Here is a 24,142-nt window from a genome sequence, read left to right on the forward strand (position 1 = left end):
GTGACAGGTGGGTTGGGAGCCGCGGGTTGATCGGAGAGGACAAGTTCTGGACGAGATGGGTGGGCACTCGGTGACGGTCCCGGTCATTTGTTTCACCGTTCTGTGGGGGCTGGTCGGCTGCGTCCTGCCCTGGTTCGTGCCCAAGGGTCCGAACAGAGGGTACGTTGGATGGGATGGTGGGGAGGGGAGAGGATGCTGGGGTGGGGGTGAGGGGGAGGGGAGAGGGTGCTGGGGTGAGGGTTGGGGAGAGGGTGCTGGGGTGGGGTCGGGGGAGGGGAGAGGGTACTGGGCTGGGGGGGTTGGGGAGGGGATGGTGCTGGGGTGGGGGGAGGGGAGAGGGTGCTGGGGTGGGGGTTGGGGGGAGGGGAGAGGGTGCTGGAGAGGGGGAGGGGAGAGGAGGATGCTGTGGTGGGGGTCGGGTGGAGGGAGAGGGTACTGGGGTGGGGGTGAGGGGGAGGAGAGGATGCTGGGGTGGGGGTTGGGGGAGGGGAGAGGAGAGGATGCTGGGGTGGGGGAAGGGGAGAGGGTGCTGGCGTGGGGGTGGGGGAAGGGGAGAGGGTGCTGGGGTGGGGGTCGGTGGGAGGGGAGAGGGTGCTGGGGTGGGGGGGAGGGGAGAGGATGCTGGGGTGGGGGTGAGGGGGAGGGGAGAGGATGCTGAGGTGGTGTTGGAGGGTCCAGGGATTCCAGGGGGCGGGGCTGGAGGGGGAGGAAAGGGGTGGGACAGGGTAGTGGAATTGGAAAGATGGGTAAGGGGTAGAAGGGTGGATGACTGAGGCAGTGAATGGGGAAAGGTGATTAATGAACAAGGGGATGTATTGGGGTTGAAGGGTGAGACATTGTTTTTCTTCCCTCACCCCTTCCCACTATAGGAAGCAGCCCCTGTACTACAGTATAAGGAGAAGGGGTGAGGGTGAGTGGGGCTGTCTGTACACAATTTCAGTGTGAGCTGTTGTTGTACTGTTACTTACAATTGTAAACTGGAATATAACTTCGTCCTGGTTTCCCTTGCACGGTGGGCGGAAGTGCTGTGTGATTATATAAGACATACTGTGAATTATAATGAGAAATATATGTATAAATTGAATAAGTGAATGCAAAAAAGAGAGGGGAAGTGGCGAGGTTCATTAATGGCAGAGAGTGTTCCTGAAATGTTGAGTATCTTTGTGCTCCTGTAGTATGAGATGGTGAGTGGTCATCCACATCATTAAGTGGCGTGTTGTATGATGTGAGTGATTGTGGTCCTTTAACCATGATTGTTCTTGGCAGACCACTTCTGTACAAAATATTGCCATTGCCTTCTGGACAATGTCCTGAGTGGTGGTGGGTCGTTCATGATGGATGCAATATTTTTGAGGTACAGTATCACCTTTTGAAGTTGTCTTCATGATGCCCACGATGAAGCTGTCTGAGTCTACAGCCCTCTGCAGCTTTTTTCCAATCCCCTGCATTGGTGCCTCCATGTTAGAGAGTGATGCAACCAGTCAGAATGCTCTCCACAGTACACGTGTAGAAATTTGTGACATACCAAATCTTTTCAAACTCCCAGTGAAACACAGCCACAGGCATTGCTTCTTTTCAATTGCATTAATATGTTGGGCCCAGGACAGATCTTTAGAGATATTGACGCTGTAAGGTGCTCGCTCACCCTTGATGCAGACTGGTTTGTGTTCCCTTGACTTCCCCTGTGATCAGTTCCTTGGTGTTACTGGCAGTGCAAGGTTGCTGTTGCAACAGCTCAACCAGATGATGTATTTCACTCCTGTACGCCGCCTCATTACGATTTGAGACTGTGAGGACAACAGGTCCGTCATCGGCCAATCTACAGATCCTGCTGGCGCTGTGCCTGAACACACGTTCATGGGTGTGGAGAGAGTAGAGCAGTGGGCTAAGTACATATGTTTGTTGATCGTCAGTGAAGAGGAGATGCTGTTTCCAATCTGCACTGACTGTGGCCTCCCGATGAAGAAGTTCAAGGATCCAGTTTCAGAGGGAGGTGCTGACCCCCAGTTTTTGAAGCTTATTGATTAGTACTGATGGGACAATGTAGGCAGCTTGCCTAGGCAGGAGTCGACTCTAGCCACAACCAACCACGTAAAGCACTTCATCACTGTAGATGTGTGCAGCTGGGTAATGGTCATTGCGGCAGCTCACCCTGCTCTTGATCGATGCCCTTTTTGAAGCAGTTGGGAACCTCCAACTGCAGCAGCGTAAAATTGAAGACATCCTTGAACACTCCCCCAATGTTCAGAAAGGTTTTCAATGCCCTACCAGGTGAACCATCAGGTCCTGGCGCCTTGAAGGATGTTTTGTTCTCGGCCTCTGAGACAGATATCACAGGGTTGCCAAATGTTGCAGGGATCTGTGCAGGTGTAGTTTTATTCTCGCTTTCGAAGCATTCACGAAAGGGCTTTGAACTCATCAGAGAGTGACGAATCACGTCCATTCATGAGGTTAGCTTTTGCCTCTCAAGAAATAATGACCGACAAACCCTGCCAGAGCTGATGTGTGTCTGATTCCACCCCTAACCTCCCTCGGAATTGCTTTTTCACTATTAAGGTGGCCTTTCATTGGTCGTGCCTTGACTTCTTGTAGAGTTCTGGATCGTTAATCTTGAATGTCACAGATCTAGCGCTCACTGCCTGTTGTACCGCTGGCATTTAGGGCAGCCATGAAGATCCTTCATCTCTGATCTATCCCCCCAGCACACTGGGAATCTGAGCTCATCCGAGACTTCTAGTTTGGGATATCCGGTATGTTCTTGGAGACGTGCTCATCCACACAGGTCTGGATGAAGTCGGTGACAGTTGTGACATTTTCTTTCAGATGCAAAAAATGAAGTTGGTTCAGGGTGAAAGCTGAAATATTTAAGGGGAACCTGAGAAGGAACTTTTTCACTCAGAGGGCCGCGCAAGTGTGGAACAAGCTCCCAGCGGCAGTGGAACTAGCAAGTTTGATTGCAACGCAGAAGTTTGGATAGGTACATGGATGGGAGGGTATGGAGAGATGTGGTGCAGGTGTGTGTCGATTGGACTAGCAGAATAAGGATGGCATGAAGGGTCTGCTTCTGTGATGTAATGCTCTATGACTCAGACATTTTACTGTTCCAAAGGTTGTGTATAAAAATTCTGGTCCAGTTGAAAGAAGATGTTGATCATTAATTTATTAGTTTATGGTTGGTAGTTTTTACCTTTGTTGAAATAGTTTAATCAAGGCATCTTATTGATGACTGAGTCTTGTTACCATGACACTCTGTGTCCAAACCCTGGCCGATTCTGGAGACTCGCAGAGAGCAAAGTCCTCATTGAAATTCCTCCTATTGAAGAGTAAATTTTAATTTAACTTTAACCCGCCCTCCCCCAAAGATCATGACTGACTGAACCAACGATATTTCTGCTTTTACTGGGAGACAGAGGGAATGGCGGATGCTGGGAATCTGCAGCAACAGAAAACACTGGTGGAACTCATCAGGTCAGGCAGCATCTGTTGTGGGTTGAAACATAAAAGGGAGGTAGCCAACATAACAGGTGGAGCAAGAGCTGCTAGCTGATAGGTGGATATACCTGTCAATCAGCTCCACACCTAGATTCAACTACTGTATCTACAACCAGCTCTTGCTCCAGCCCTTCCCTTCTCCCTTCTCCCCTCTCCCTCCCCACAAGCCCCCACCTACCTCTATACTGGCTGTCCCCACTCTTTCTTTCAGCCCAAATGAAGGGTCTCGACTTGAAACATCGACTGTCCCACTTCTGTCCATGGATGCCGTCTGACATGCTCAGCTCCTCCAGTTTCTTGTGTTTCTGTTTGGACTCCGGCCTCCCTAAGCAGGAGGGGTACAGCGTGCAATATTCCACCCGATTCGCAGTGGCCAGCGGGCAATCGACTGTCCCAGAAACACCAAGGGATTTCTGAGACAAGTGTGGGTGACGGATCAGAGTTTGATGTCACTGAGCTTGGAGCTCAAAGAGGAAGAATTACAGCACCATCATGGCATAGAAGCTGGCCGTTTGGCCCCAAGAGTCTATACTAGCACCTGGTAGAACAATCCCCTCATTTATCAGATGATTGCACCGTTAATCTGACCAGAGTTGCTGTAGTCTTGTTCATTCCACAATCTACAGACTCGCTTCAAAGGACTCTAAAGTTCATATTCTGAGTATTTATTTTTTATTTGTGAAATTGGCTGTTGTGAGCACAATTGGTTGTTGTTAACGCATTGGTTTATCAGTCTTTGTTTATGTATAGCTTATTATAAAATCTATTACATATCTCTATTGTCCTGTGAATGCCAGAAATAAAATGTCTGCTAACATATACTCTGATATAAATTTACTTTGTTTTGACATTGCAGCCACATTCAATAAAGTACCCTGTCTCTGCTATAGCTGGTTGTACACATTAGACCCCCACTAATGACGAACTGTCTAAAAATATTCCCTCATGATGTTGATAGACGAATTGATATTTGCCAGGACTTGAAGCGCTCCCTGTCATTCCTCAAAGTTCACCCAAGATCTTCCTTGCTGTCTACCTGAGTAGACAGACGAGACTACAGTCTCATTTGGCTGTGGAGCACTCCCTCACTACAACACTGGGCTGTAAGTGTCGGTTTATGGAGCTCCATCACTCGTGTTAGATCTGGAGGCGGTGTTGTCCAGAAGATTCTTCAGAAGTCAAGAATGAGGTGGTCACAGATGCTCATCATCGTACGGGTCAGACAGGGTCAGGACAGTATGATCAGATGCTGCCTTACCCGCTGACTTCCTCCAGCGTTTTGTGCACGTGCTTCGGACAAGACGTTGATGAAGCCGGATCTGCAGTATTATGTGCCGTCCTGGCTATCCGTAAGGTTGAAAGAGTACAGAGAAAATGTTCAAGGATGTTGGCATACTTGAGCACCCGAGTTATAGGGAAAGTTTGAGCAGGTTAAAGCTTTACTTCCTGAGAATGAGGTCAGATTTGAGGGAGCTATACAAAAGTATGAAGGGTATAGAGGAGGTAAATGGATGGCAGGCTTTTTCCATTGAGTTTGTGTAATACTAGAACTAGAGGTCATAGATTAGGAGTGAAAGGTGAAATGTTTAAGGGGAAGCCTGAGGGGTATTTTCACCAGCAGAAGTGGTGGATGCAGTTTTGATGGCGACGTTTGGAAGAGAGGTTTGGATAAGTTCATGTTGTGTGGATGGGATGCAGAGGGCTATGCTCCAAGTGTAGGTCAGTGGGACTAGGCAGAAAAAGTTTGGCATCGACTAGACGTGCCTGTTTCTGCACTGCAGTGCTCCAATTCTACCCTACCCCAGCAAACAAGGCAAGGAAGTGATGTAATATAACAAGAAACCTGAGCAATTCTCTCCATTTGTACTTCAAACCTGTCTGGACCAGTTCAGATAAGGAGACCTGCCGTCAGGTACTGAGCCATGCATCTGCTCTGCAGACAAAGGAACTACAGACTGCAAAGGTTTACAGATGTACACGTGATTATGGAAATAGAAGCAAGCACAAAGGAAGTTTGTCAACAGCATAAAGGCAGCAGTCTGGACCCTAATCCACCATCTCTGTGGGAACTCAGTGTGTTGCAGCCATGGGAAAGCAATGTTACCATCTAGTGCTGTTCCCATGACCCTGAACTGCTCTGGAAAAGCAGTCCCAGTTGTGTTTTTGTGAAGCCTGTCACTGAGGCAAGCATGGCCTTCACACCCAGTGCGTATGTGGCATTGCTTTTCTCCACTGTCAAGGTGATAGTGGCAGGGGCTTTGGGCACAGGACTGGTGATGTCCTACATTCCAACGTTCTTCCTGCACAAGGAAGGCCAACTTCTTCCTGTTCCCTGTTTGATTTGTCAGCACCAATGAAACAAGACAGGAGGGGAGGGGGAACGTCGACTCAGACCATGAGAGGCCTGCGTCGGGCATTTTCATGCCTTACAAGGCGCAGATTGGAAGTCTGTGTGGGGCGCCACTCCTCGCACAGACTAGAGCAATGTGTGATTAAGTGCCTTGCTCAAGGGCACAAACACGCTGCCACAGCTGAGGCTCGAACTAGCAACCTTGAGGTAACTAGGCGAACGCCTTAACCACTTGGCCACGTGCCCAACACCAAGACTGAAGGATGCATTCCTAACACTGGTGAGTGGGATTAGTGTAGATTGCGGATAAAGATCGGATGTTTAAGAGAGCAGCACACACAAAACGCTGGAGTGACTCGGGTCAGGTAGCATCTTTGGAAAAGAATAAACAGTTGTTTCGGGCCAAGACCCTTTTTCGGGACTTGGGCACATAGATGAAAGAAAAATGGGAGGCTATGTATTCGTTTATAAAATGGAGAAAGCTTCACCTGTCCTGATGAACGATCTCTGGCTGAAACATCCACTGCTTATTCCCCTCCATAAATGCTGCCTGACCTGCTGAGTTCCTGCGGCATTTTGTGTGTGTGGTTCTGGAGGGTTATGGGCTGTGTAGGAGGGAAGGATTCGATTGATCATGGAGGAGCTTAAAAGGGTTAGGAAAACATTGTGGGCTGAAAGGCCTGTGTGCTGTACGGTTCAATGAATCTTTAACATCCAGAATTTTTTCTCCCGGGGAGAAATATCAAAGGCTAGTGGACGTGCATTTCAGGTGAGAGGGGTAAAGTTTAAAAGGGGTGTTTGAGACAAGCTAAGAGTGCTAGGTGCCTGGAGCAGACTGACGGGGGTGGTGTTTGGGAGGCTCTTAGGCACAAGTGTGGAGGCATATGGATGATGTGCAGGCAGAAGGGATTTAGATTGATTTGGCATTGTGTTCAGCACAGACACCGTGGGCTGAAGGGCCTGTTCCTGTGCTGTACTATGTTCTGGGGTGTTGGTGTCCTGTCGTCCATGGGTGCCGCCACTGGGATCTCTCACTGATCGTGCTCTGATCGTTTCTTGCTCTTGTTCTGCAGAGTCATCATAACCATGATCGTGACCACAGCTGTCTGCTGCTACCTCTTGTAAGTACACTGCATATCCTAAGCCCTGGCTCACAGAGGGGTTGACTTGCGTGCTTCTTGGGTGTGTTTGCTGGCAGGGTCACCTCTTCTCAAGGTTTGGACAAATCCAGAAGGTGAAATTATTAAAACTGTCAGCTTGGATGTGATGGATTGGATTTGAGGTGTTGGGACTAAAATTTGGGGTTTGAGGTTCAGATGGTGGTGATGGGCAAAGAGCAGATGGACAGGAAATTGGGTAAATAAAATACTGCAGATGCTTGAAATCCGACATAAAAACTGGAACACACAGAAAACGCTGGAGGAACTCACCCGGTCTGCAGAGCATTTATGGAGAGCAATAACCAGTCCTAAGTCCCGGTCTCAACTCAAAACATTGACTGTTTATTCCTCCCCCATCGATGCTGTCTGGATTGCCGATATTCCCCCAGCATTTTGTGTGTGTGTGTGACTCTGGATTTCTGACATCCGCAGAGCGTCTTGTGTTTATACAGACTGGGAATACTCAGCAGGTCAGTCGGCATCTGTGGGGAGAGGGAGAGACTGAAAGCTAGGCGCAGGACAGGAAGATGAAGGTTTACTCATCACCTGATTTCGGTTGGCTCTCGCTACTGAGTTAGACCCCTTTACACGTGGCAGTATAACTGCAGTCTTCACCTGTAGTACTGCTGCAATTGTCTGGTTCCATCCTTGTGCAGTTTATCACTGCTGGTTGGGCCTGATTTAGAATAAAGAATCAGAATTGGGTTTAATATCACTGGCTCACGTCATGAAATTTGTTAACGTTGCGGCAGCTGTACTTGATAATATAGAAAAAAACTGAACTGCAGTAACTATATAAAATAGTTACATTAAGTAACACGAAAATAGAAATTTAAAAAGTCATGGGGTAGTGTTCATGGGTTCAATGTCCATTCTGAAACTGGCAGAGGGGAAGAAGCCGTTCCTAAGTCGCTGAGTGTGTGCCTTCAGGCTTCTGTACCTCCTACCTGATGGTAGCAATGAGAAGAGGGCATGTCCTGGGTGATGGGGGTCCTTAATGATGGGTGCCACCTTTTTGAGGCACCGCTTCTTGAGGATACTATGGAGGCTAGTACCCGTGAAGGAGCTGACTTAAGTTTATGTCTCTCCGCCACTTACTTCGATCCTGTGTAGTAGCCCCCCTCCGTACCAGAGAGTGATGCAGCCGGTCAGAAATCAGTGTAATTTAACATATTACAGTCTGCCTGACTAGAGAAAGTGTCTGAACGTGGGATCAGGTTGAGTATTTCCTTGTCTCGGAACATTGGTAGTCTGTTGCGGACACCTGGTTGGATTAGACCACAAGGCATGGGAGCAGAATTCGGCCATTTGGCCCATTGCATCTGCTCTGCTATTCAATCATATCCCGTCAATCCTATTCTCCTCCTTTCTCCCTGTAATCTTTGATGACCTTGCTCATCAAGAACCTATCAACCTCTACGTTAGTGCCCACTTGGGGTGACACAGTAGCATAGCGGTTAGTGTAACACTACCTCAGCGCTAGTGACTGGGGTTCAGTTCCATTGCTGTCTATGAGGAGCTTGTATGTTCTCCCCACGACTGCGTGGGTTTCCTCCACATGCTCTGGTTTCCTCCCACATTCCCAAGGGCATACAGGTTAGTGTGTTCATTGGACACGTGGGTGTAATTGGGTGGTGTGGGCTCACTGTGCCGGAAGTCTGTTACAGAGCGGTATAAATAGATAAATGTCTTCCCTCCACAGCTGGCTCATTGCCCTGCTGGCTCAGATGAACCCTCTCTTTGGACCCCAGCTCAGAAATGAAACCATCTGGTACCTCCGCTACTTCTGGGAATAAGACAGGGCTGCACTGGAGCCATTGGTGACAAGGTACCCACAATATAACAGTGAAGTTTGTGGGGGAGGCAGGGAAAATCGATGAGGGCCTCAGCGAAGAGTAAGGGGGTGGGGTTACGTATAGAATAACAGATTGCCAAGAGTGAGTTACAGGCTGAGATCCAATACAGGAGTTTGCGGGGTTATATATAGAGTGGCTGATCACTGGGATTGGGTTACAGGTTGGAACCTAATCCAGGTATTCAGTTATCATGGCTGTCAGTTTAAAGACTTGTGTACTCGTGCCCCTGCGGAGCCCTGTATGTGAAGAGGAGATGCTGTATCTCTTTGTGGGCGTGGGGGAAGAAGAAGGAAGGATGCTTAACCTTGATGCCCCCACAATTTCCTTCAGGTGCCATATTTTCTTCACCCCCCCCCCCCCACCCATCCCCTCAAGACAGAAGTTTTCCTAGACTTGGGCAAGGGGAGCCGGCCAGATATTGGGACAGAGATCTCCTGTGGGCCCTGCTTCTCCATCTCACATTCCCTGCTCGTATCATATATAACCCTTCTCCCTTCCTTGCCCCCCCCCGACCCTTGAACCTTTGGATTAGTTCCCAGCTTGTAATCCACTCCCGGGGATCTGTATTCTATATATAAACCCCTGAATTAGATCCCAGCCTATAACCCAGTCCTAGGGACCTGTATTCTATATATAAACCCCCTGAACGTATGGATTCAATCCCATCTTGTAACTCACTCCCATGGTTTTCTTCTTTCCTTCTACTGACTTTTAATGGTGGTTGGCAGTACAACTTGTGCGTGCATTAGCGCCACCAACTGGACTGGAGTGTGGTGTAAAGAATTGGGAGATAACCCTATTAGTTCTTTATCAAATGAAAACTAAATTACCCCAAAAAGCCCTGTACATTGTAAATGATGAAAGACAATATTATGAATTAAATTAGTCACTTCTTAGTAAAGTTTTTAAATGAAGGCTATCGGCTCCCAGCCTGCATTTGCTTTTTCTCAACCTTGTATGGTTCATGTTGTAAAAGAATGTGTTCAGCTGTTTCATAATGATGGCAAAATCTACACACCCCAGAGTGATGTTTTCCAACAAGGTACAAGGAATAATTAAGCATAGTTTGCCCAATTCTAGTTAAATTAATATAATTCCTTCCCCCCTTCTCTTTCCCCCTTCTCCCATCAATCCAACAGTTTTATGTATTCTGTAAAGGTATCTCCCCTTATGCCCGTTATTCTATAAGACTTGCCATAATCCTCCAATTCCTAATCCCTCAACCCCTTAGCTTCTGATTTGCTAGGTGGAAGGTCTATATCCACAGATGACCTTCTAACAGCTTTTTTGGCCAAACAGTCAACCTGCTCATTCCCCTCAACACCTGTAGTGCAGGAACCCATAAGCAGACATGAAGGCCAATACTTTGAACATGAAATGTTTTGAAGAGCTTCCAGCAGTAAATCTGACCTCCTGCTAGGATGACCTGTTTTAAGACGAGTCAAAGCTGAAAAAGAACCCGAACAAATTACAACTTTGCGAGGGCAGGTTTCCTCAACCTACTGTAAGCCCAAAATGACGGCAACTAGTTCTGCAGTATACACTGATAAATGGTTAGAAAGACATTTCTTTATTGTTACCTGTAATTCAGGCGCAAAAGCAGGCACACCAACATTCCCTGTTAATTTATCTTTTGATTCAGTAGTAAAAATGGTCAACGTATCACAATAATCTTCCTTAACATATTAATGAACCATCAGCCTCGCAGGCAGATCAGGATCCTTAGACTTCGTTAAATCATGAAACCTCAAATCAACTAAAGTCTTTGGTGGGGGGAGGATAAAAGCCCAAGGTGGGGTTACTGAAAAAGCTACGGTGGGACATATTCCTAGCAACACACACAAGATGCTGGAGGAACTCAGCAGGCCAGGCAGCATCTATGGGAGAAAAGGTACAGTCAGCGTTCCGTGCCGAATCCCTTTGGTTTGTGGTTTGAAACCCATATTCCGAGCGTGATAAGAACCCAGCTACCCAAAGCTAAAAACACTCTTCTTGTGATGCTCCCAACAATCTTCCAACACACTTTTAACAGGGTGATCATTCCTCTGCCCCCTCAAATTAACCCAGTATGTTAACAACAGGTTCAACCTCCGCAACTTTAAGGGTAATTGTCTCATTTCGACCAGTAAAGCTGAAACAGGAGATGACCTTACTGCACCACAACACAATCTTAAAACCTGAGCTTGTATCACATCCAAACATTTTCAATTTGAAGATGAAGCTGATCCATCAGCCACACAGCCACAATGAAATACAGATCTAATTAAACAAATGTAAGTGGTCAACAGAGAATTTTGTGAAGCACCCCCATAGACACCCAAGGATATTTAATGCCCTTTTACATTGGTCAATTATTTTACTGATATGGCTTCTTATTTTACAGTATTAACCCCTGAATCATTGAAATTTTGCAAGATCTGGGAAAGGAACAAGTTGAGTGTTCAGCTGGGCTGATGCCCAGACTTTGAAACTCCCATCCAAGCCTCCCCACCTCTCCCTCCTACAGGACACTCCAAGAAAACACTTTGGTGCCAAAGGCCGGTGTTGGTCTGAGGGTGAGGGTGCTGGGTGTGTCAGGTCCTGATTGCTTGAGGCCCAGTGTCCCTGAGTTCACCAGAGGCCTGGGGCAGCCTGTGCTGGAGTTTTGGAGTTTTGGGAGTTTGATGTGTCGGACAAAAGGGGCTTGCTTTGCTGTTGTTGCTTTATGTTGTTCTGCCGAGCACTGTGTGCACGCCATGTTGGCGCAGGAATACGTGGCGCCACTTGCGGGCTGCCCCAGCGCGTCCCTCGGGTTGTGATTGTTGATGCAATTGATACATTTCACTGCATGTTTCCATGTAGATGTGATGAATAGATTAGATCTGATCTGATCCAGGGGTTCAGGTAGTGTGCTTGACAGTTGTGAAGTTTAAATTGGACAAATGTACTCCTGCCCTGAGAGCGGATTGATTCCTTTAAACAAGATCGGGAGAGTTTTATTTTTGAAACATTGGGAGAGATATTCCACCTTCACCCCCCCCCCCCCCCCAGACGAGCCCTGTGTGTGAACAGCAGGTATTTCCCCCACCCCCCTCGCGGTAATGTTGCAGCAATACACCTGGGGACACCAGGTATCGTGCCCTCATCAGGGGCATAAACGGGCCGAAAGTATAAAGTCGTCTTGGGGAATGGAGAACTGGAGGACACAGGTTTAAAGTGAGAGGGGTGAGGTTTAAAAAAAAAAGGGAACTGAGAGAGAACTTTTTCATGCAGGGTCAGTGTGTGTATGGAATGAGCTGCCGGAAGAAATGGTTGCTGGGGATACAATAACAGCATTTAGGATATACTTGGGCAGGTTCATGGATGGGAAAGGTTTAGAGTGGGGTTCCCAACATGGGGTCCACAGACCCCTCGATTAATGGTAGGGGGCCATGGCATAAAGTTTGGGACCCCCTGGTTTAAGGGGATGTGGGGCTGCCTCAGATGGTGTATCCTGCTTGCCAGTGGGCGGAAGAGCCTGTTTTAGTGCTGTATGTCTCTGACTCTGTGACCAGCCAGGGATTTGCCCAACAGCCAGCTGGAAGTTTTCCTTCTCAGCGTTAACGTTCGGGATTGGCTAAGTGATGATTGCTTTTATTTATTTATTCGGAGATGCAGGATGGTTAGGCCCTTCGAGCCACACCACCCAGCAAACCCCGAAAACCTCAATTTAACCTTAACCTAATCGTGGGACAATTAACCTGTTAATGTACCTGGTTCAACTTTGGACTGTTGGAGAAAACCAGAAGACCCCCAGAGAAAACCCTTGAATTCAACGGGGAGGACGTCCGGAGACTCCTTAGAGGGAAACTCTGGGATTGAACTCTGGCGCTCCGAGCTGTAATAACATCACACTAACCGTGGTGCCCAGCGGTTTCGGTGATTCACCGTTCCTTCTGGTGGGACTGAGGGTGAAAGTCTCGATCTGTCTTGCAATTTCCATTAGTGGTTTGTGGGGGGGGGGGTAAATACAGAAGTAGGAACTGTGACCCAGCTGATACAGACCCCAGTGCCTCAGACCAGGAAAAGGAAACTCGTGTGGTCATTTCTGACCCTCAGGAAGGGAGCAGAGACACGACTGGTGAAAGGGTGATGCGGCAGCGTAACACTTTTCCACCGCTGTCTGTAAGGGGTTAAATGTTTTCCCCATGACCACGTAAAAGGAAACTCGTGTGGTCATTTCTGACCCTCAGGAAGGGAGCAGAGACACGACTGGTGAAAGGGTGATGTGGCAGCGTAACACTTTTCCACCGCTGTCTGTAAGGGGTTAAATGTTTTCTCGGTTACCACGTGGGATCTCTCCAGGCGCTACGGTTTCCTCCCACATTCTAAAGACTTGCAGGTTGGGGTTAGTAAGTTGTGGGCATGCAGTGTTGTCACCGGAAACGTGGTAACTCTTATGGGCTGCCCCCGGCACAGTCCTTGTTGATTTGATACAAATGATACGTTTCACTGCATGTTTCGACGTACATGTGACAAATAAGTCTATCTTTATCAAAAATATTTCTGTCTTTGTCAAGGATGGCTGGACCTGTGGATAGTCCCTTCCTCTGCCCAACAACTCCATGCCTATGGAGCCCACCTTAAAAAAAACGTTGAAATACAAAGACCATTTTCTGGGATTGCCCTAAATTAAGTCTATTTTGGGAAGGTATTCATAGAACATTAGTTAAGGCACTTAGGTCCCAGATACCTCTGAACTTTGAGACGCTCTATTTGGGGCATGTATTGTTTCTTGAACAGAAGGAAGATATAAAGTTGCTGTAGGCCCTCTTAGCAGCAAGTAAGAAATCAATCACTAGAAAATGGCTAAATCCAATACCACCTACATTAGAAGATTGGTACGAAATTATCCTGGAAATATTTAAAATGTAAAAGTTGACTTACTCCCTGAGAACTCAAAAAGAAAAAAATTATCAAATCTGGAATAAATGGATTGAATATATAACCCCAATGCGAGCAGACTTTAGATGACTCTCCTAATGATTTATACTGCTCTTCTCATCAACACAGTAATATTGCTAACGTAAGCACCCCTAGTCTAAATGTTTGTGTTTTTTTTGTTTTCTTTTGGAAAATAGAGAATTAACACAAGTAAAGGGAAAGATTTGGGAAAGGGATAAAAAAAATGAAAAAATTAAGTAAATAAGTACATAGGGATTGGATAATTATGTCTGCGGGCAGGAGCAAGCATGAACAAATTAGGATATAAACACCTACAATGGTTGGTACATAGGCTTATATACAACATTTTGGACCAGTGGAAATGGTCCAGAAGGGTTATATGGAAACTATTATTACCATTTTTCTTAACAACTAATTCCATTACTTAGCCTAATAGATTAGATTTACCGCAGTACATAATTATCTATTTAAATGTTTATTTTCCTTTTATATCATCTCAATGTGTACTTAAGAATGTATAAATAATTGCAGTTTTATACATATAAAAAAATGGAAAGGGTTATATGTGTGAAAAAAGTACATGATATTTGTGAATTCCTTATCCAAATAAAAATAAAATTTAAAAAAAAAGAAAGAAATACAAAAACCAAGTGAAAATGCTCGAAACACTCAGCAGATCGTGCAGAGAGCAGAACAGTTTAAACTTTAGTTCTGGGACCCTTCATCGGATGGTCCTGATAAGACATCTTTGGCCTGAAATATTAATGTTATTTCTCTTTCCGCAGCTGCTGCCTGACCTGAGTATTTGCCATGTTTTCTGTTTTTTTTTTAACTGAAGATTTTCAATTAACTTTTAGTTTAGTTTTAATAATTTTAGTTTTATTACAGCTCTTTTTTCTTTTTCAATCTTTTTATTAGTTTCATAATAATAAACATAGCATAATATTGATACAAAGTTATTGGAAATACATTGTTGTAATTGACATAGTTAAATATAAGCCCAGTTGACATTTAAATGTTAAAATCTTCCAATCATACAGGATACAGATGAACAATATAAAACAAAGAAAAATATCTAAAAAAAATGAAAAAGGAAAAAAAAAACAAAAATATATCCCCCTCAAAAAAAAAACTAACCTAAACAGTATTAATCAACTAAACTAAAAAAAAAGACATGGGCTGTTATGTAACATCGTAAAAAAAAATTAGCGTCGATGACTCCGCTCCTCTCAACAAATATTACAAAGAAATAAAAAAAGTTTGGAAAAGGTCAAATTACATCATATGAAAATGTTGAATAAATGGCCTCCAAGTCTTTTCAAATTCAATACAGGGATCGTAAACAGCATTTCTAATTTTTTCCAAGTTTAAACACAACATAGTGTGAGAGAACCAATGAAATGTAATGGGAAATACATCTCTTCCAAGTGGTAATAGTGATTCAGGTTTCTAAGTCATAAAATCATAGCACACTGTAACACAGAAACTAGCCTATCTAGTCTGTGCCAGCCTGGTCTTTTGTCTCATCTCCATGCACCCAGACCACAGCACCCCGCCCCCCATGCTTGTCCCACCCAGGTACCTATCCAAACATCTCTTGGATGTTGCAATTGACGTCACGCCCGCCTCGTCCGCTGGCAGCTCATTCCACAATCTCACTGTCCTCAGAGTGAAGAAGTGTCCGGTCTCTCTCCAGCACGGGCTAGTGGACTGGGAGAGCACTGCCAGTAGGTTCACCTGGTCTTCTCCGAAGGTGGGGTGTGGGCACTCTGCCACCTCCCCAGGCACAGGTCCGTCTGAGCGAACTGTCCCAAAGGTGAACGGAGATCGAACTTGGCCGTTTTTCCCTTGCGCAGAATGCCTCTGTTGTGTTGCTGCTCCCTGAAGAGTTCTATGGCCGGAGTTACGAACAGTGTTTAGCTGGAACCTCAGCTATCGTTGAAAAGTTGAGCAGCTAAACCTTTACGCTGATGAATTAGCTTATGGAAGGAAAATTGAAACAACATCATCTCACTCAACGCAAACACGAGGAAATCTGCAGATGCTGGAACTTCAAGCAACACACGTAAAAGTTGCTGATGAACGCAGCAGGCCAGGCAGCATCTCTAGGAAGAGGTACAGTTGACGTTTCGGGCTGAGACCCTTCATCAGGACTAACTTAAAGAAGAGCTAGTAAGAGATTTGAAAGTGTGAGGGGGAGATCTGAAATGATAGGAGAAGACAGGAGGGGGAGGGATGGAGCCAAGAGCTGGACAGGTGATAGGCAAAAGGGATATGAGAGGATCATGGGACAGGAGGCCTAGGGAGAAAGAAAAGGGGGAGGGGGGAAGCCCAGGGGTTGGGCAATAACGGATGGGGTACGAGGGGGAGATGGGGCATTAGCAGAAGTTTGAGAGGTCAATGTTCATGCCATCAGGTTGGAGGCTACCCAGACGGAATATAAGGTGTTGTTCCTCCAACCTGAGTGTGGCTTCATCTTTACAGTAGAGGAGGCCGTGGATAGACATATCAGAATGGAAATGGGATGTGGAATTAAAATGTGTGGCCACTGGGAGATCCTGCTTTCTCTGGCGGACAGAGCACCAGAGCTGCTTTCTCACTCAATGTCAGCAAAACCAAAGGGCTGATCATTGACCACAGGAAGAAGAAGGCAGAGGTCCATGAGCCAGTCCCTGTTAAGGGATTGGAAGTGGATGGAGTCGGTAGCTTAATTCCTTGGGGTTATCAGAGGTGGTGTCGTGGCACCAGCACATAAGTGCCATCACAAAGAAGACACATCACTGCCTCTCCATGCTTAGAAATTTGCATAGATTTGGCACGTCACCGAAACCTTTGACAAACTTCTATAGATACACAGTGGCGAGTATCCCAACTGGTTGTGTCATGGCTTGGCATAACCTGGCATCGCCAATGCCCAGGAACAGAAAATGCTACCAAAGTGGAGGATGCAACCCAGTCCATCACAGGCAAAGCCCTCCCCACCACTCAGTGTATTTACAAGGAGTTCTACCACAAGAAAACAGGAAGTACAGAAACCCAGTCTCCCACCACCATGTTCAGCAGCAGTCATTGCCCTACAAGCCGTCAGGCTCCACAACGAACATGGATAACTTCACTCACCACAACTTTGAACTGATTCTGCAACCTACAGACTCACTGTCAAGGTCTCTGTACAACACGTGTTCTCAGTGTTTTTTTATTTGCACATTGTTTTTTTTGTCTATGGGGGGTTTTGTTGACTACTGTATTTCTATATTTTCCTGCAAACGTCAGCGATCTCGAGGTAGAGATAATAAATTTGCTTTGATTTGACTTTGCATTACTTACGGTTGCCAGCAGATGACAGAGTTGTGACATTGTTAGGGCCGGCGCGCGGCAGCGCCACCTGGTGGTGGCGAGGGGAACAGCACCGCGAACATCACACTGATTTTCCCCATGTGACGAGAATGAAGAATTTTCCTCCTCTGTACGTACATACAAATTAGGAACAAGCATAGAACCAAGCCCTTTGGCCCAATAAGTCCATGTAGAAGTGTACAGAGGTGCATAAAATAGAGGACCGCATATGTACTGCCCTGCTCTACTCGTTTTACACTTGTGACCGTGTGGCTAAGCGCAGTTCGATTGCCATATTCAAGTTTCTTGATACCACTGTCATTGGCTGAATCAAGGGCGATGATGAATCAGCATGTACAAAGGTGACTGCAAATCAGGCTGAGTGGTGCCACAGCAACAATCTCACACTCAATGGCAACAAAACCCCAAGGAACTGATTAGAGACTTCAGGAGAAGAAATCCATGAGCCGGCTCTCATCATAGGACTAGAGGCAGAGAGAGTCAGCGACTTTAAATTCTTCTGTCCTCATTTCAGATGACCTCTCCTGGGTTCAGCCTGTAAGTGTAACTATGAAGGAAGCACGGGCGGACCTCTACTTCCTTAGGAGTTTGTGGAGCTTCAGCATGACATCTAAAACTTTTGACAAACTTCTACAGATGTCTAGTCAGTAGGGAGTATACTGACAGGCTGCATCACAGCCTGGTATGGAAACACCAATGCTCTTGAACAGAAAATCCTGCAAAAATTAGTGAAAATGGCCCAACTCGTCATGGATCCAGACTCCCAACTATTGAACACATCTACGTGAGACGCTGTCGCAGGAAAGCAGATTCCATTCTCGGACCCCCACCATCCAGGTCATGCTCTCTTCTCACTACTACCATCAAAGAGGAGGTACAGGAGCCTCAGGGCTCTCACCACCAGGTTCAGGAACAGTTATTACCCCCAATCACCAAGCTCTTGAACCAAAGGAGTAACTTCATTCAACTTGCCCCGTCATTGAAATGTTCCCACAAAGCAATGGACTCATATTGAAGGACTCTTCATCTCATGTTCTTTGTGTCTGTTTATTGTTAATTATTATTATTTCTTTTATTTGCACAGTTTGCTGTCTTCTGCACTCTGGTTGAATGCCCAAGATGGGCAGTCTTTCATTGATTCGGTTATGATTATTATTCTGTGAATTTGAGTGTGCCCAAAAGAAAATGAATCTCAGGGTTGTATGTGGTGACATATATGAACTTTAAGAATGAAGGGCATAGATGTGGTGAATGCACACTTTCCTGTTTTGGGGAATCGAGAGCATAGATTTAATGTTGGGAGGAATGATTTAACAGGAACTTCAAGGCTAACCTGTTTTACAGAAAGGGTGGTGTGTATGTGGAATGAGCTTCCAGTGCAGCTTTCTAAAGTGACGGGCCGGTATATGGATTGGAAAGGTTTCGAGGTTTGTGGGTAAATGGGACTGTCTTAAATGGGCAGCTTGTCTGCTTGGATGAGTTGGGCTGAGGATCTATTTATGTGCTATATTATTATGTGGTGTGTGTGTGGGACACCTTGGTCAGCATGGAGCAGATGGGCTGACTGGCCTGTTAAGACCATAAGCCACGGGAGCAGAATTAGGCCATTCTGCCCTTCGAGTCTGCTTCGCCATTCCATCATGGCTGATCCCAGATCCTACTCAACCCCATACACCTGCCTTCTCGCCATATCCTCTGATGCTCTGACCGATCAGAAAACGACCAATTTCCTCCTCAAATATACCCATGGACAGACCGCAGTCTGTGGCAGAGCCTTCCATAAACTTACTACTCTCTGCCTAAAATAAATTCCTCTTTATCTCTGTTCTAAAGGGTCACCCCTCAATTTTGAGGCTGTGCCCTCTAGTTCGGTATACCCCCACCACAGGAATCATCCTCCCCATGTTTACCCTATCTAGTCCTTTCAACATTAGGTAGGTTTCAATGAGAAGCTAGACAGATTTTTTTTTGCAGATAAATACAAATATTGGATATTTTTAAAAAAAAACTAAACACTCAGTGAGTTAGGCAGCATCTGTAGAGAGTGAAACAGTTGACGTATCAGGTTAGAGATTCCTTGGCAATTAGAGGTAACAATGACACAGGAAAGGGGGTGACAAACTGGGCAAGCCACATTAACAGCCACAGTGTGGAGGTTGAGTGCAGAGTATGCAGGGAGTTTTCTAGATCCCAGTGTTGGACCAATGAAAGCAGTCTATTGTAAATCTGGTGCAATGTAAAGGGTCCATTGATGATCTGGGAATTAAGAGGCCTGTTGAGAACAGTGACCTCAGTGTGATTGAAATTTATATTAAGGTTGAAATAATTTTGTTCAGAAACCTGGGACATGGACTTAGGTAAAACAAACTGCCCTAGGTGTGACTTGGGAAACTTTAAGAGGCACAATTTTTAACACTTTAAACTTTTAAAAGATTAGTTTACACTTAGTAAGTCTCTTTACGACAGGTAGGTGGCCAAGGTGTATTTCTTGTTAGGAGTTTTGTTGTCTCTGTGCTCATTCAGACCTAATGCACCTCTGTGCTGCAACACATTTTCCCTTAACCTTGGGGTTCTCCCGAAAACGTTCAGATTTTCATTCTATTCCAAATCTATAACAAGACGCTCTCACTCTTGGCTACAATGAAAAGAGAAGTCAAAGATTAAAGTAAAAGGTTTTAAAATTGTTTTTTAAAAAAAAGGCAAAGTTGCCAACCCGAGTGGGAGACTTGCATAATTCAGCAGAGAATGCCCAAGGCATCAATATGGAATGAGGAAGGGGAACATGCGAGCAAGCTGAAGAGATACAGAGGAGCTTTTTGTATTTTTTAATGCAACATAGAAGAGTACAGTACAGGTCCTTCAGCCCATAATGTTGTGCCAACCCTTTAATCCACTCCAAGTTCAATCTAACTCTTCCTTCCTACTTTGCCTTTCGTCTTTCTATCATCTGTGTGCCAATCTGAGAGTTTGTTAAATGCCCCTGATGTAAATGCCTCTACAGCCACCTCTGGTGGGGTGTACCATGCACTCACCACTTTCTGTCTAAGGTGACTGGAGGAAAGTTGTGTTTTTTTCCCTTAAAAGTTATGCTCCCTCGTATTGGCCGTTTCCACCCTGGGGCAAATTCTGGCTGTCAACTTGATCTTTGCCCTTTGTACATCTCTGTAAAACCACCTCCCCAAAGAGAAAAACTGTAGCTCACTAAGCCGACTTGATGTGTGGGGAAAAAAAAAACAGCCGTAGAAGTTGATGTGACTGAGGCGAGGAGGATTATTTCAGCAATAAGTACTGGGGGGGCTAAGCAGTATTAAGGAACAAAGGAACTTTGTCTAAGTCAATCAACCGTGGTAGTGGGGCAGCAGGAAGTATGGGCTTTGTCTTGTGTATCTTCTGGCTGATGGGAGGGGGGAAGAGAGAATGTCTGTGATGGTTGGGGGGTGAGTCTTTGATTGTGATGGCTGCTTCACCATCTGGTTTCTACAAAGACGCCTGGTCTCTCACCATTCATATAAATATTCTGCTCTTTTTTTCTCCATTGGAGTGATGACCTTGCATTCCATATCCCACCTGCTATGTTGTTACCTCTTCACTTAACCTGTCAGCCTCAATGACCCCCCTCGCGTTCTCTTTACACACACGTGCTCTCATGCCCATCTTTGCTCTTGCCCAATCACTCAGATGTATAAGTGTAAAATTGCCCTAGTTCGGAATCAGATTTGCTATCATTGACGTGAAATTTGTTATTCTGTGGCAACAGTACAGATTCAAAGTACATTTATTATAAAAGTATGTGCTATTTATGTCAACAAGAAATATTTTTTTAAAAATAGCTAGTGCGAAAAGAGAGCAACGCCGTGAAGCAGAAGCAAGAGGTTCTGCAGATGCTGGGATCCAGAGCTGGATACTGATACCACAAAGTGCTGGAGAAACTCAGCAGGTCAGGCAGCATCTGTGGAGAGGAATAAACAGTCGCCGTTTCAGACAGGCTCAGTCCTGGTGAAGGGTCTCAGCCCAAAACGTCAACTATTTGCTCCTCTCCATAGATGCTACCTGACCCGTTGGGTTCTTCCAGCATTCTGTGCGCGCGGCAATAAGTGAGATAGTGTTCACGGACAATCAAGAGATCTGATAGTGGAGAGGGCGAAGTTGTTCCTAAAATGTTGTGTGTTGGTCTTGAGGCTCTTGTGACTCCTCCATGATGATACTAATGAGAAGAGAGCAAGTCCTGGGTGGGGGTGGGGTGGGGGGAGGGGTTATATATCCCAGATTAATGACACATCACAGAAGGACAAACATCCAGTTTGGATTTACAAGGGTTTGCAGAAATCAGGTAAGTTGCACAAGGTGAGGCTTCTTTTGGCGACTTAATATTAGCTTGAGAGAGGTCTTTGAAATGTTGAACGTGTTGGGCATCGTCAACGTAGGGACTGTTTCCGTGAGTAAACTATCAAAGCTTGAGTGGACAAATGGGAGATTTTTCAGTGGGTCTAAAGGACGGCTAGGAAAGAGAAGGTGATGGATTTGCAAAGTCTGGGACCTACCTCCAGCTGGCTGTCCAATCCCCAGGTTCTCGGACATGTGAACGCCAAGTCAATCCACTGATCCCAGACATGCAAACACTCAATCCAGAAGCGCCAACCATTTTCTGGAATCCTTTTTTTTTTAAACCAAGTTTCACCCCCTCCCCCCGAGTGAAGAGATTTTTCTTCCTGTTGGTCCTCAAATGCCAACTCTTGAGTCCGTTCCCCACTTTTCCCAACAGCCCCTGGTGATCTGTTGCAAGACCCCACCGTGCTTTCTATGACCCCATTTTCCCCTCATTCCTTGCTAGGGAGGCTTTGCACTGACCAATAAATTTGTCTCTCCACAGATGCCGACTGTCGAAGGTGTACTTTTTGTTTGGAGTTTCCTGTTGTCTCTCCGCTCCCTCAGACCTAGTGCTGCAACAGATTTCCCTTTCTCCGTCTTGAGATCCTCCAGTAAACTTCCATTTTCTTTCTATTCTAAGTCCGTAGCAAGGAAGAAAGGGATGCAGTCACCCCAATAATTCAGGGGTTGAGTGTTTAGAGGAAAGCTCAGAAATCCGGGAGGAACTCACACTAGTCTTGTTTAATTGAAAGAACTCAACTCTACCCAGTTAATTCTTTTTATAAAGAGAACTAAAGTTTGATTGTGTCATGCATAGTGAGTAAATGTAATAAATCATGTACTTGTGTGAATTCTGTAAAAGATTTATTTATTTTATAAAATATTAAGATGTTAAAAGTAAACAACCTATTCAGTATTGTTAACTATATTTAGCTGGTGCAATAAATGTGTTCCAACTTTAATTTGTTTTTTTATTAATGTCCCTGATACACCCACAAATTTCATCTATCTCCTTGCAGCTGATGCTTATTCACTGCCTCTGTTTAATCATTTCAGGGAGACAGATGGAGAAGTGGTATCTGCACTCCTGACACAACTAATTAGGAGGAATTACAACAAATAGCAGAATCGTTACTGGATGAAAGGAGTCATTTAGCCCATCGAGTCCTTGCTAGCTCTTTGCAAGCCCGATCCCTTTCAGTATTTCAGAGCACTTTGCGGCACTGAACTGGCTGTAATGTGAGGGAGTCAGCTGGGTGTGTGCACGATGTGATAATGATGAGGATGTTACCAAGTCTCGAGAGCCTGCATTAGAGGGAGAGATTAGAGTCAGACTTTACCTGTTGGGACATGGGAAACTGGTGGGGCGGGGGAGGAGTGGATAATCTTAGAGGCCTATAGTACCATAAGGGGCAGAGATATAGCACGTGAACTTTCTCCCCGCCCCCCCCCCCCCCCCCAAGATTGAAGAATCAAGAACTAGAGGACATGGGTTAAGGTGAGTAAAGAAATGTTTGTACAAAGATTGATCCACTGTTGTCCTATCAGATTCTTTCTTCTTCAGCCCTTTACCTCATCCGCCTATCACCTCTTACTTCATACTCCCTCACCTGGTCTCACCCATCACCTGCTAGCTTGTACACCTTCCCTTGTGCCTCCTTCCCGCTTCCTTTCTGGCTGCCAAGGTAGCTGCGGCAGGTACAATAGTATTTAAAGGATACTTGGACAGGAACAGTGGTGCTAAAAAGTTTGTGAACCCTGCAGAATTCTCTCTATTTCTGCATCACTGTGACCTAAAATGTGATCAGAACTTCATGTTAGTCCTAAAACTAGATAAAGATAACCCAATTAAATAAATAACACAAAAAATATACTTGTTCATTTATTCAAGGCAAAACGATCCAATATTACATGTTGGAATTGGAAAAAATATGTGAACTTCTGGGGTAATGCTTTCTATTTGGAGTCAGGTGTTCCAATCCATGAGGTGAGATTGGAGGTGTGGGTTGTAGAGGTGCCCTGCCCTATTAAAAAGACACACAAAGGCAGGTCACTGACAGAGCCTGCTCTTCTCAAGAAAGATCTGTTTATGTACACTCTACCTCGATCAAAACAGCTTTCAGAGGACCTTAGAAAAAATTGCAGAGCTGCATCAAGCTGGAAAGGGCTACAAAAGCATTTCTAAAGAGCTGAGAGTTCATTAGTCCACAGTAAGAGAAATTGCCTTCAAATGGAGAGAACGCAGTACTGTTGCTACTCTGGCTCGGAGTGGGCGTCCTGCACCAAGAGCACAGCATGCAATGCTGAAGGAGATGAAAAAGAACCCGAGGGTAATGACAAAAGACCTGCAGAATCTCTAGAACCCGCTAAGGTCTCTGTTCCTGTGTCCACTATAAGAAAAACACTGAACGAGAATGATGTTCATGGAAGGACACCACAGAGGAAACCACTGCTCTCCAAAAAAACATTGCTGCACTTCTCAAGTTTGCAAAAGACCACCTGGCTGTTCTACGGCGCCTCTGGGACAATGTCCTGTGGACAGATGAGACAAAAGTTGAACTTTTTGGCAGAAATGCGCCTTGCTATGTTTGGAGAAAAAAAGAGCATTGCACGCCAACACCAAAACCTCAACCCAA

At 45.6% G+C, this 24,142-nt stretch overlaps 1 protein-coding gene across 1 annotated transcript; it reads left to right on the forward strand.

Moving 5' to 3' along the window:
• LOC140185893 (V-type proton ATPase subunit e 2-like) lies at nucleotides 1–22,468 on the forward strand. Its single transcript, XM_072239698.1, has 4 exons — nucleotides 1–159; nucleotides 6,916–6,963; nucleotides 8,705–8,830; nucleotides 22,009–22,468. Exons 1-3 carry the CDS (start codon nucleotides 56–58, stop codon nucleotides 8,796–8,798), a joined length of 246 nt encoding a protein of 81 aa, XP_072095799.1. The 5' UTR covers nucleotides 1–55; the 3' UTR covers nucleotides 8,799–8,830; nucleotides 22,009–22,468.
• Nucleotides 22,469–24,142: the final 1,674 nt, after the last annotated feature.

The sequence above is a fragment of the Mobula birostris genome, chromosome 21, assembly GCF_030028105.1.
Source record: "Mobula birostris isolate sMobBir1 chromosome 21, sMobBir1.hap1, whole genome shotgun sequence".
Lineage (NCBI taxonomy): Eukaryota > Metazoa > Chordata > Chondrichthyes > Myliobatiformes > Myliobatidae > Mobula > Mobula birostris.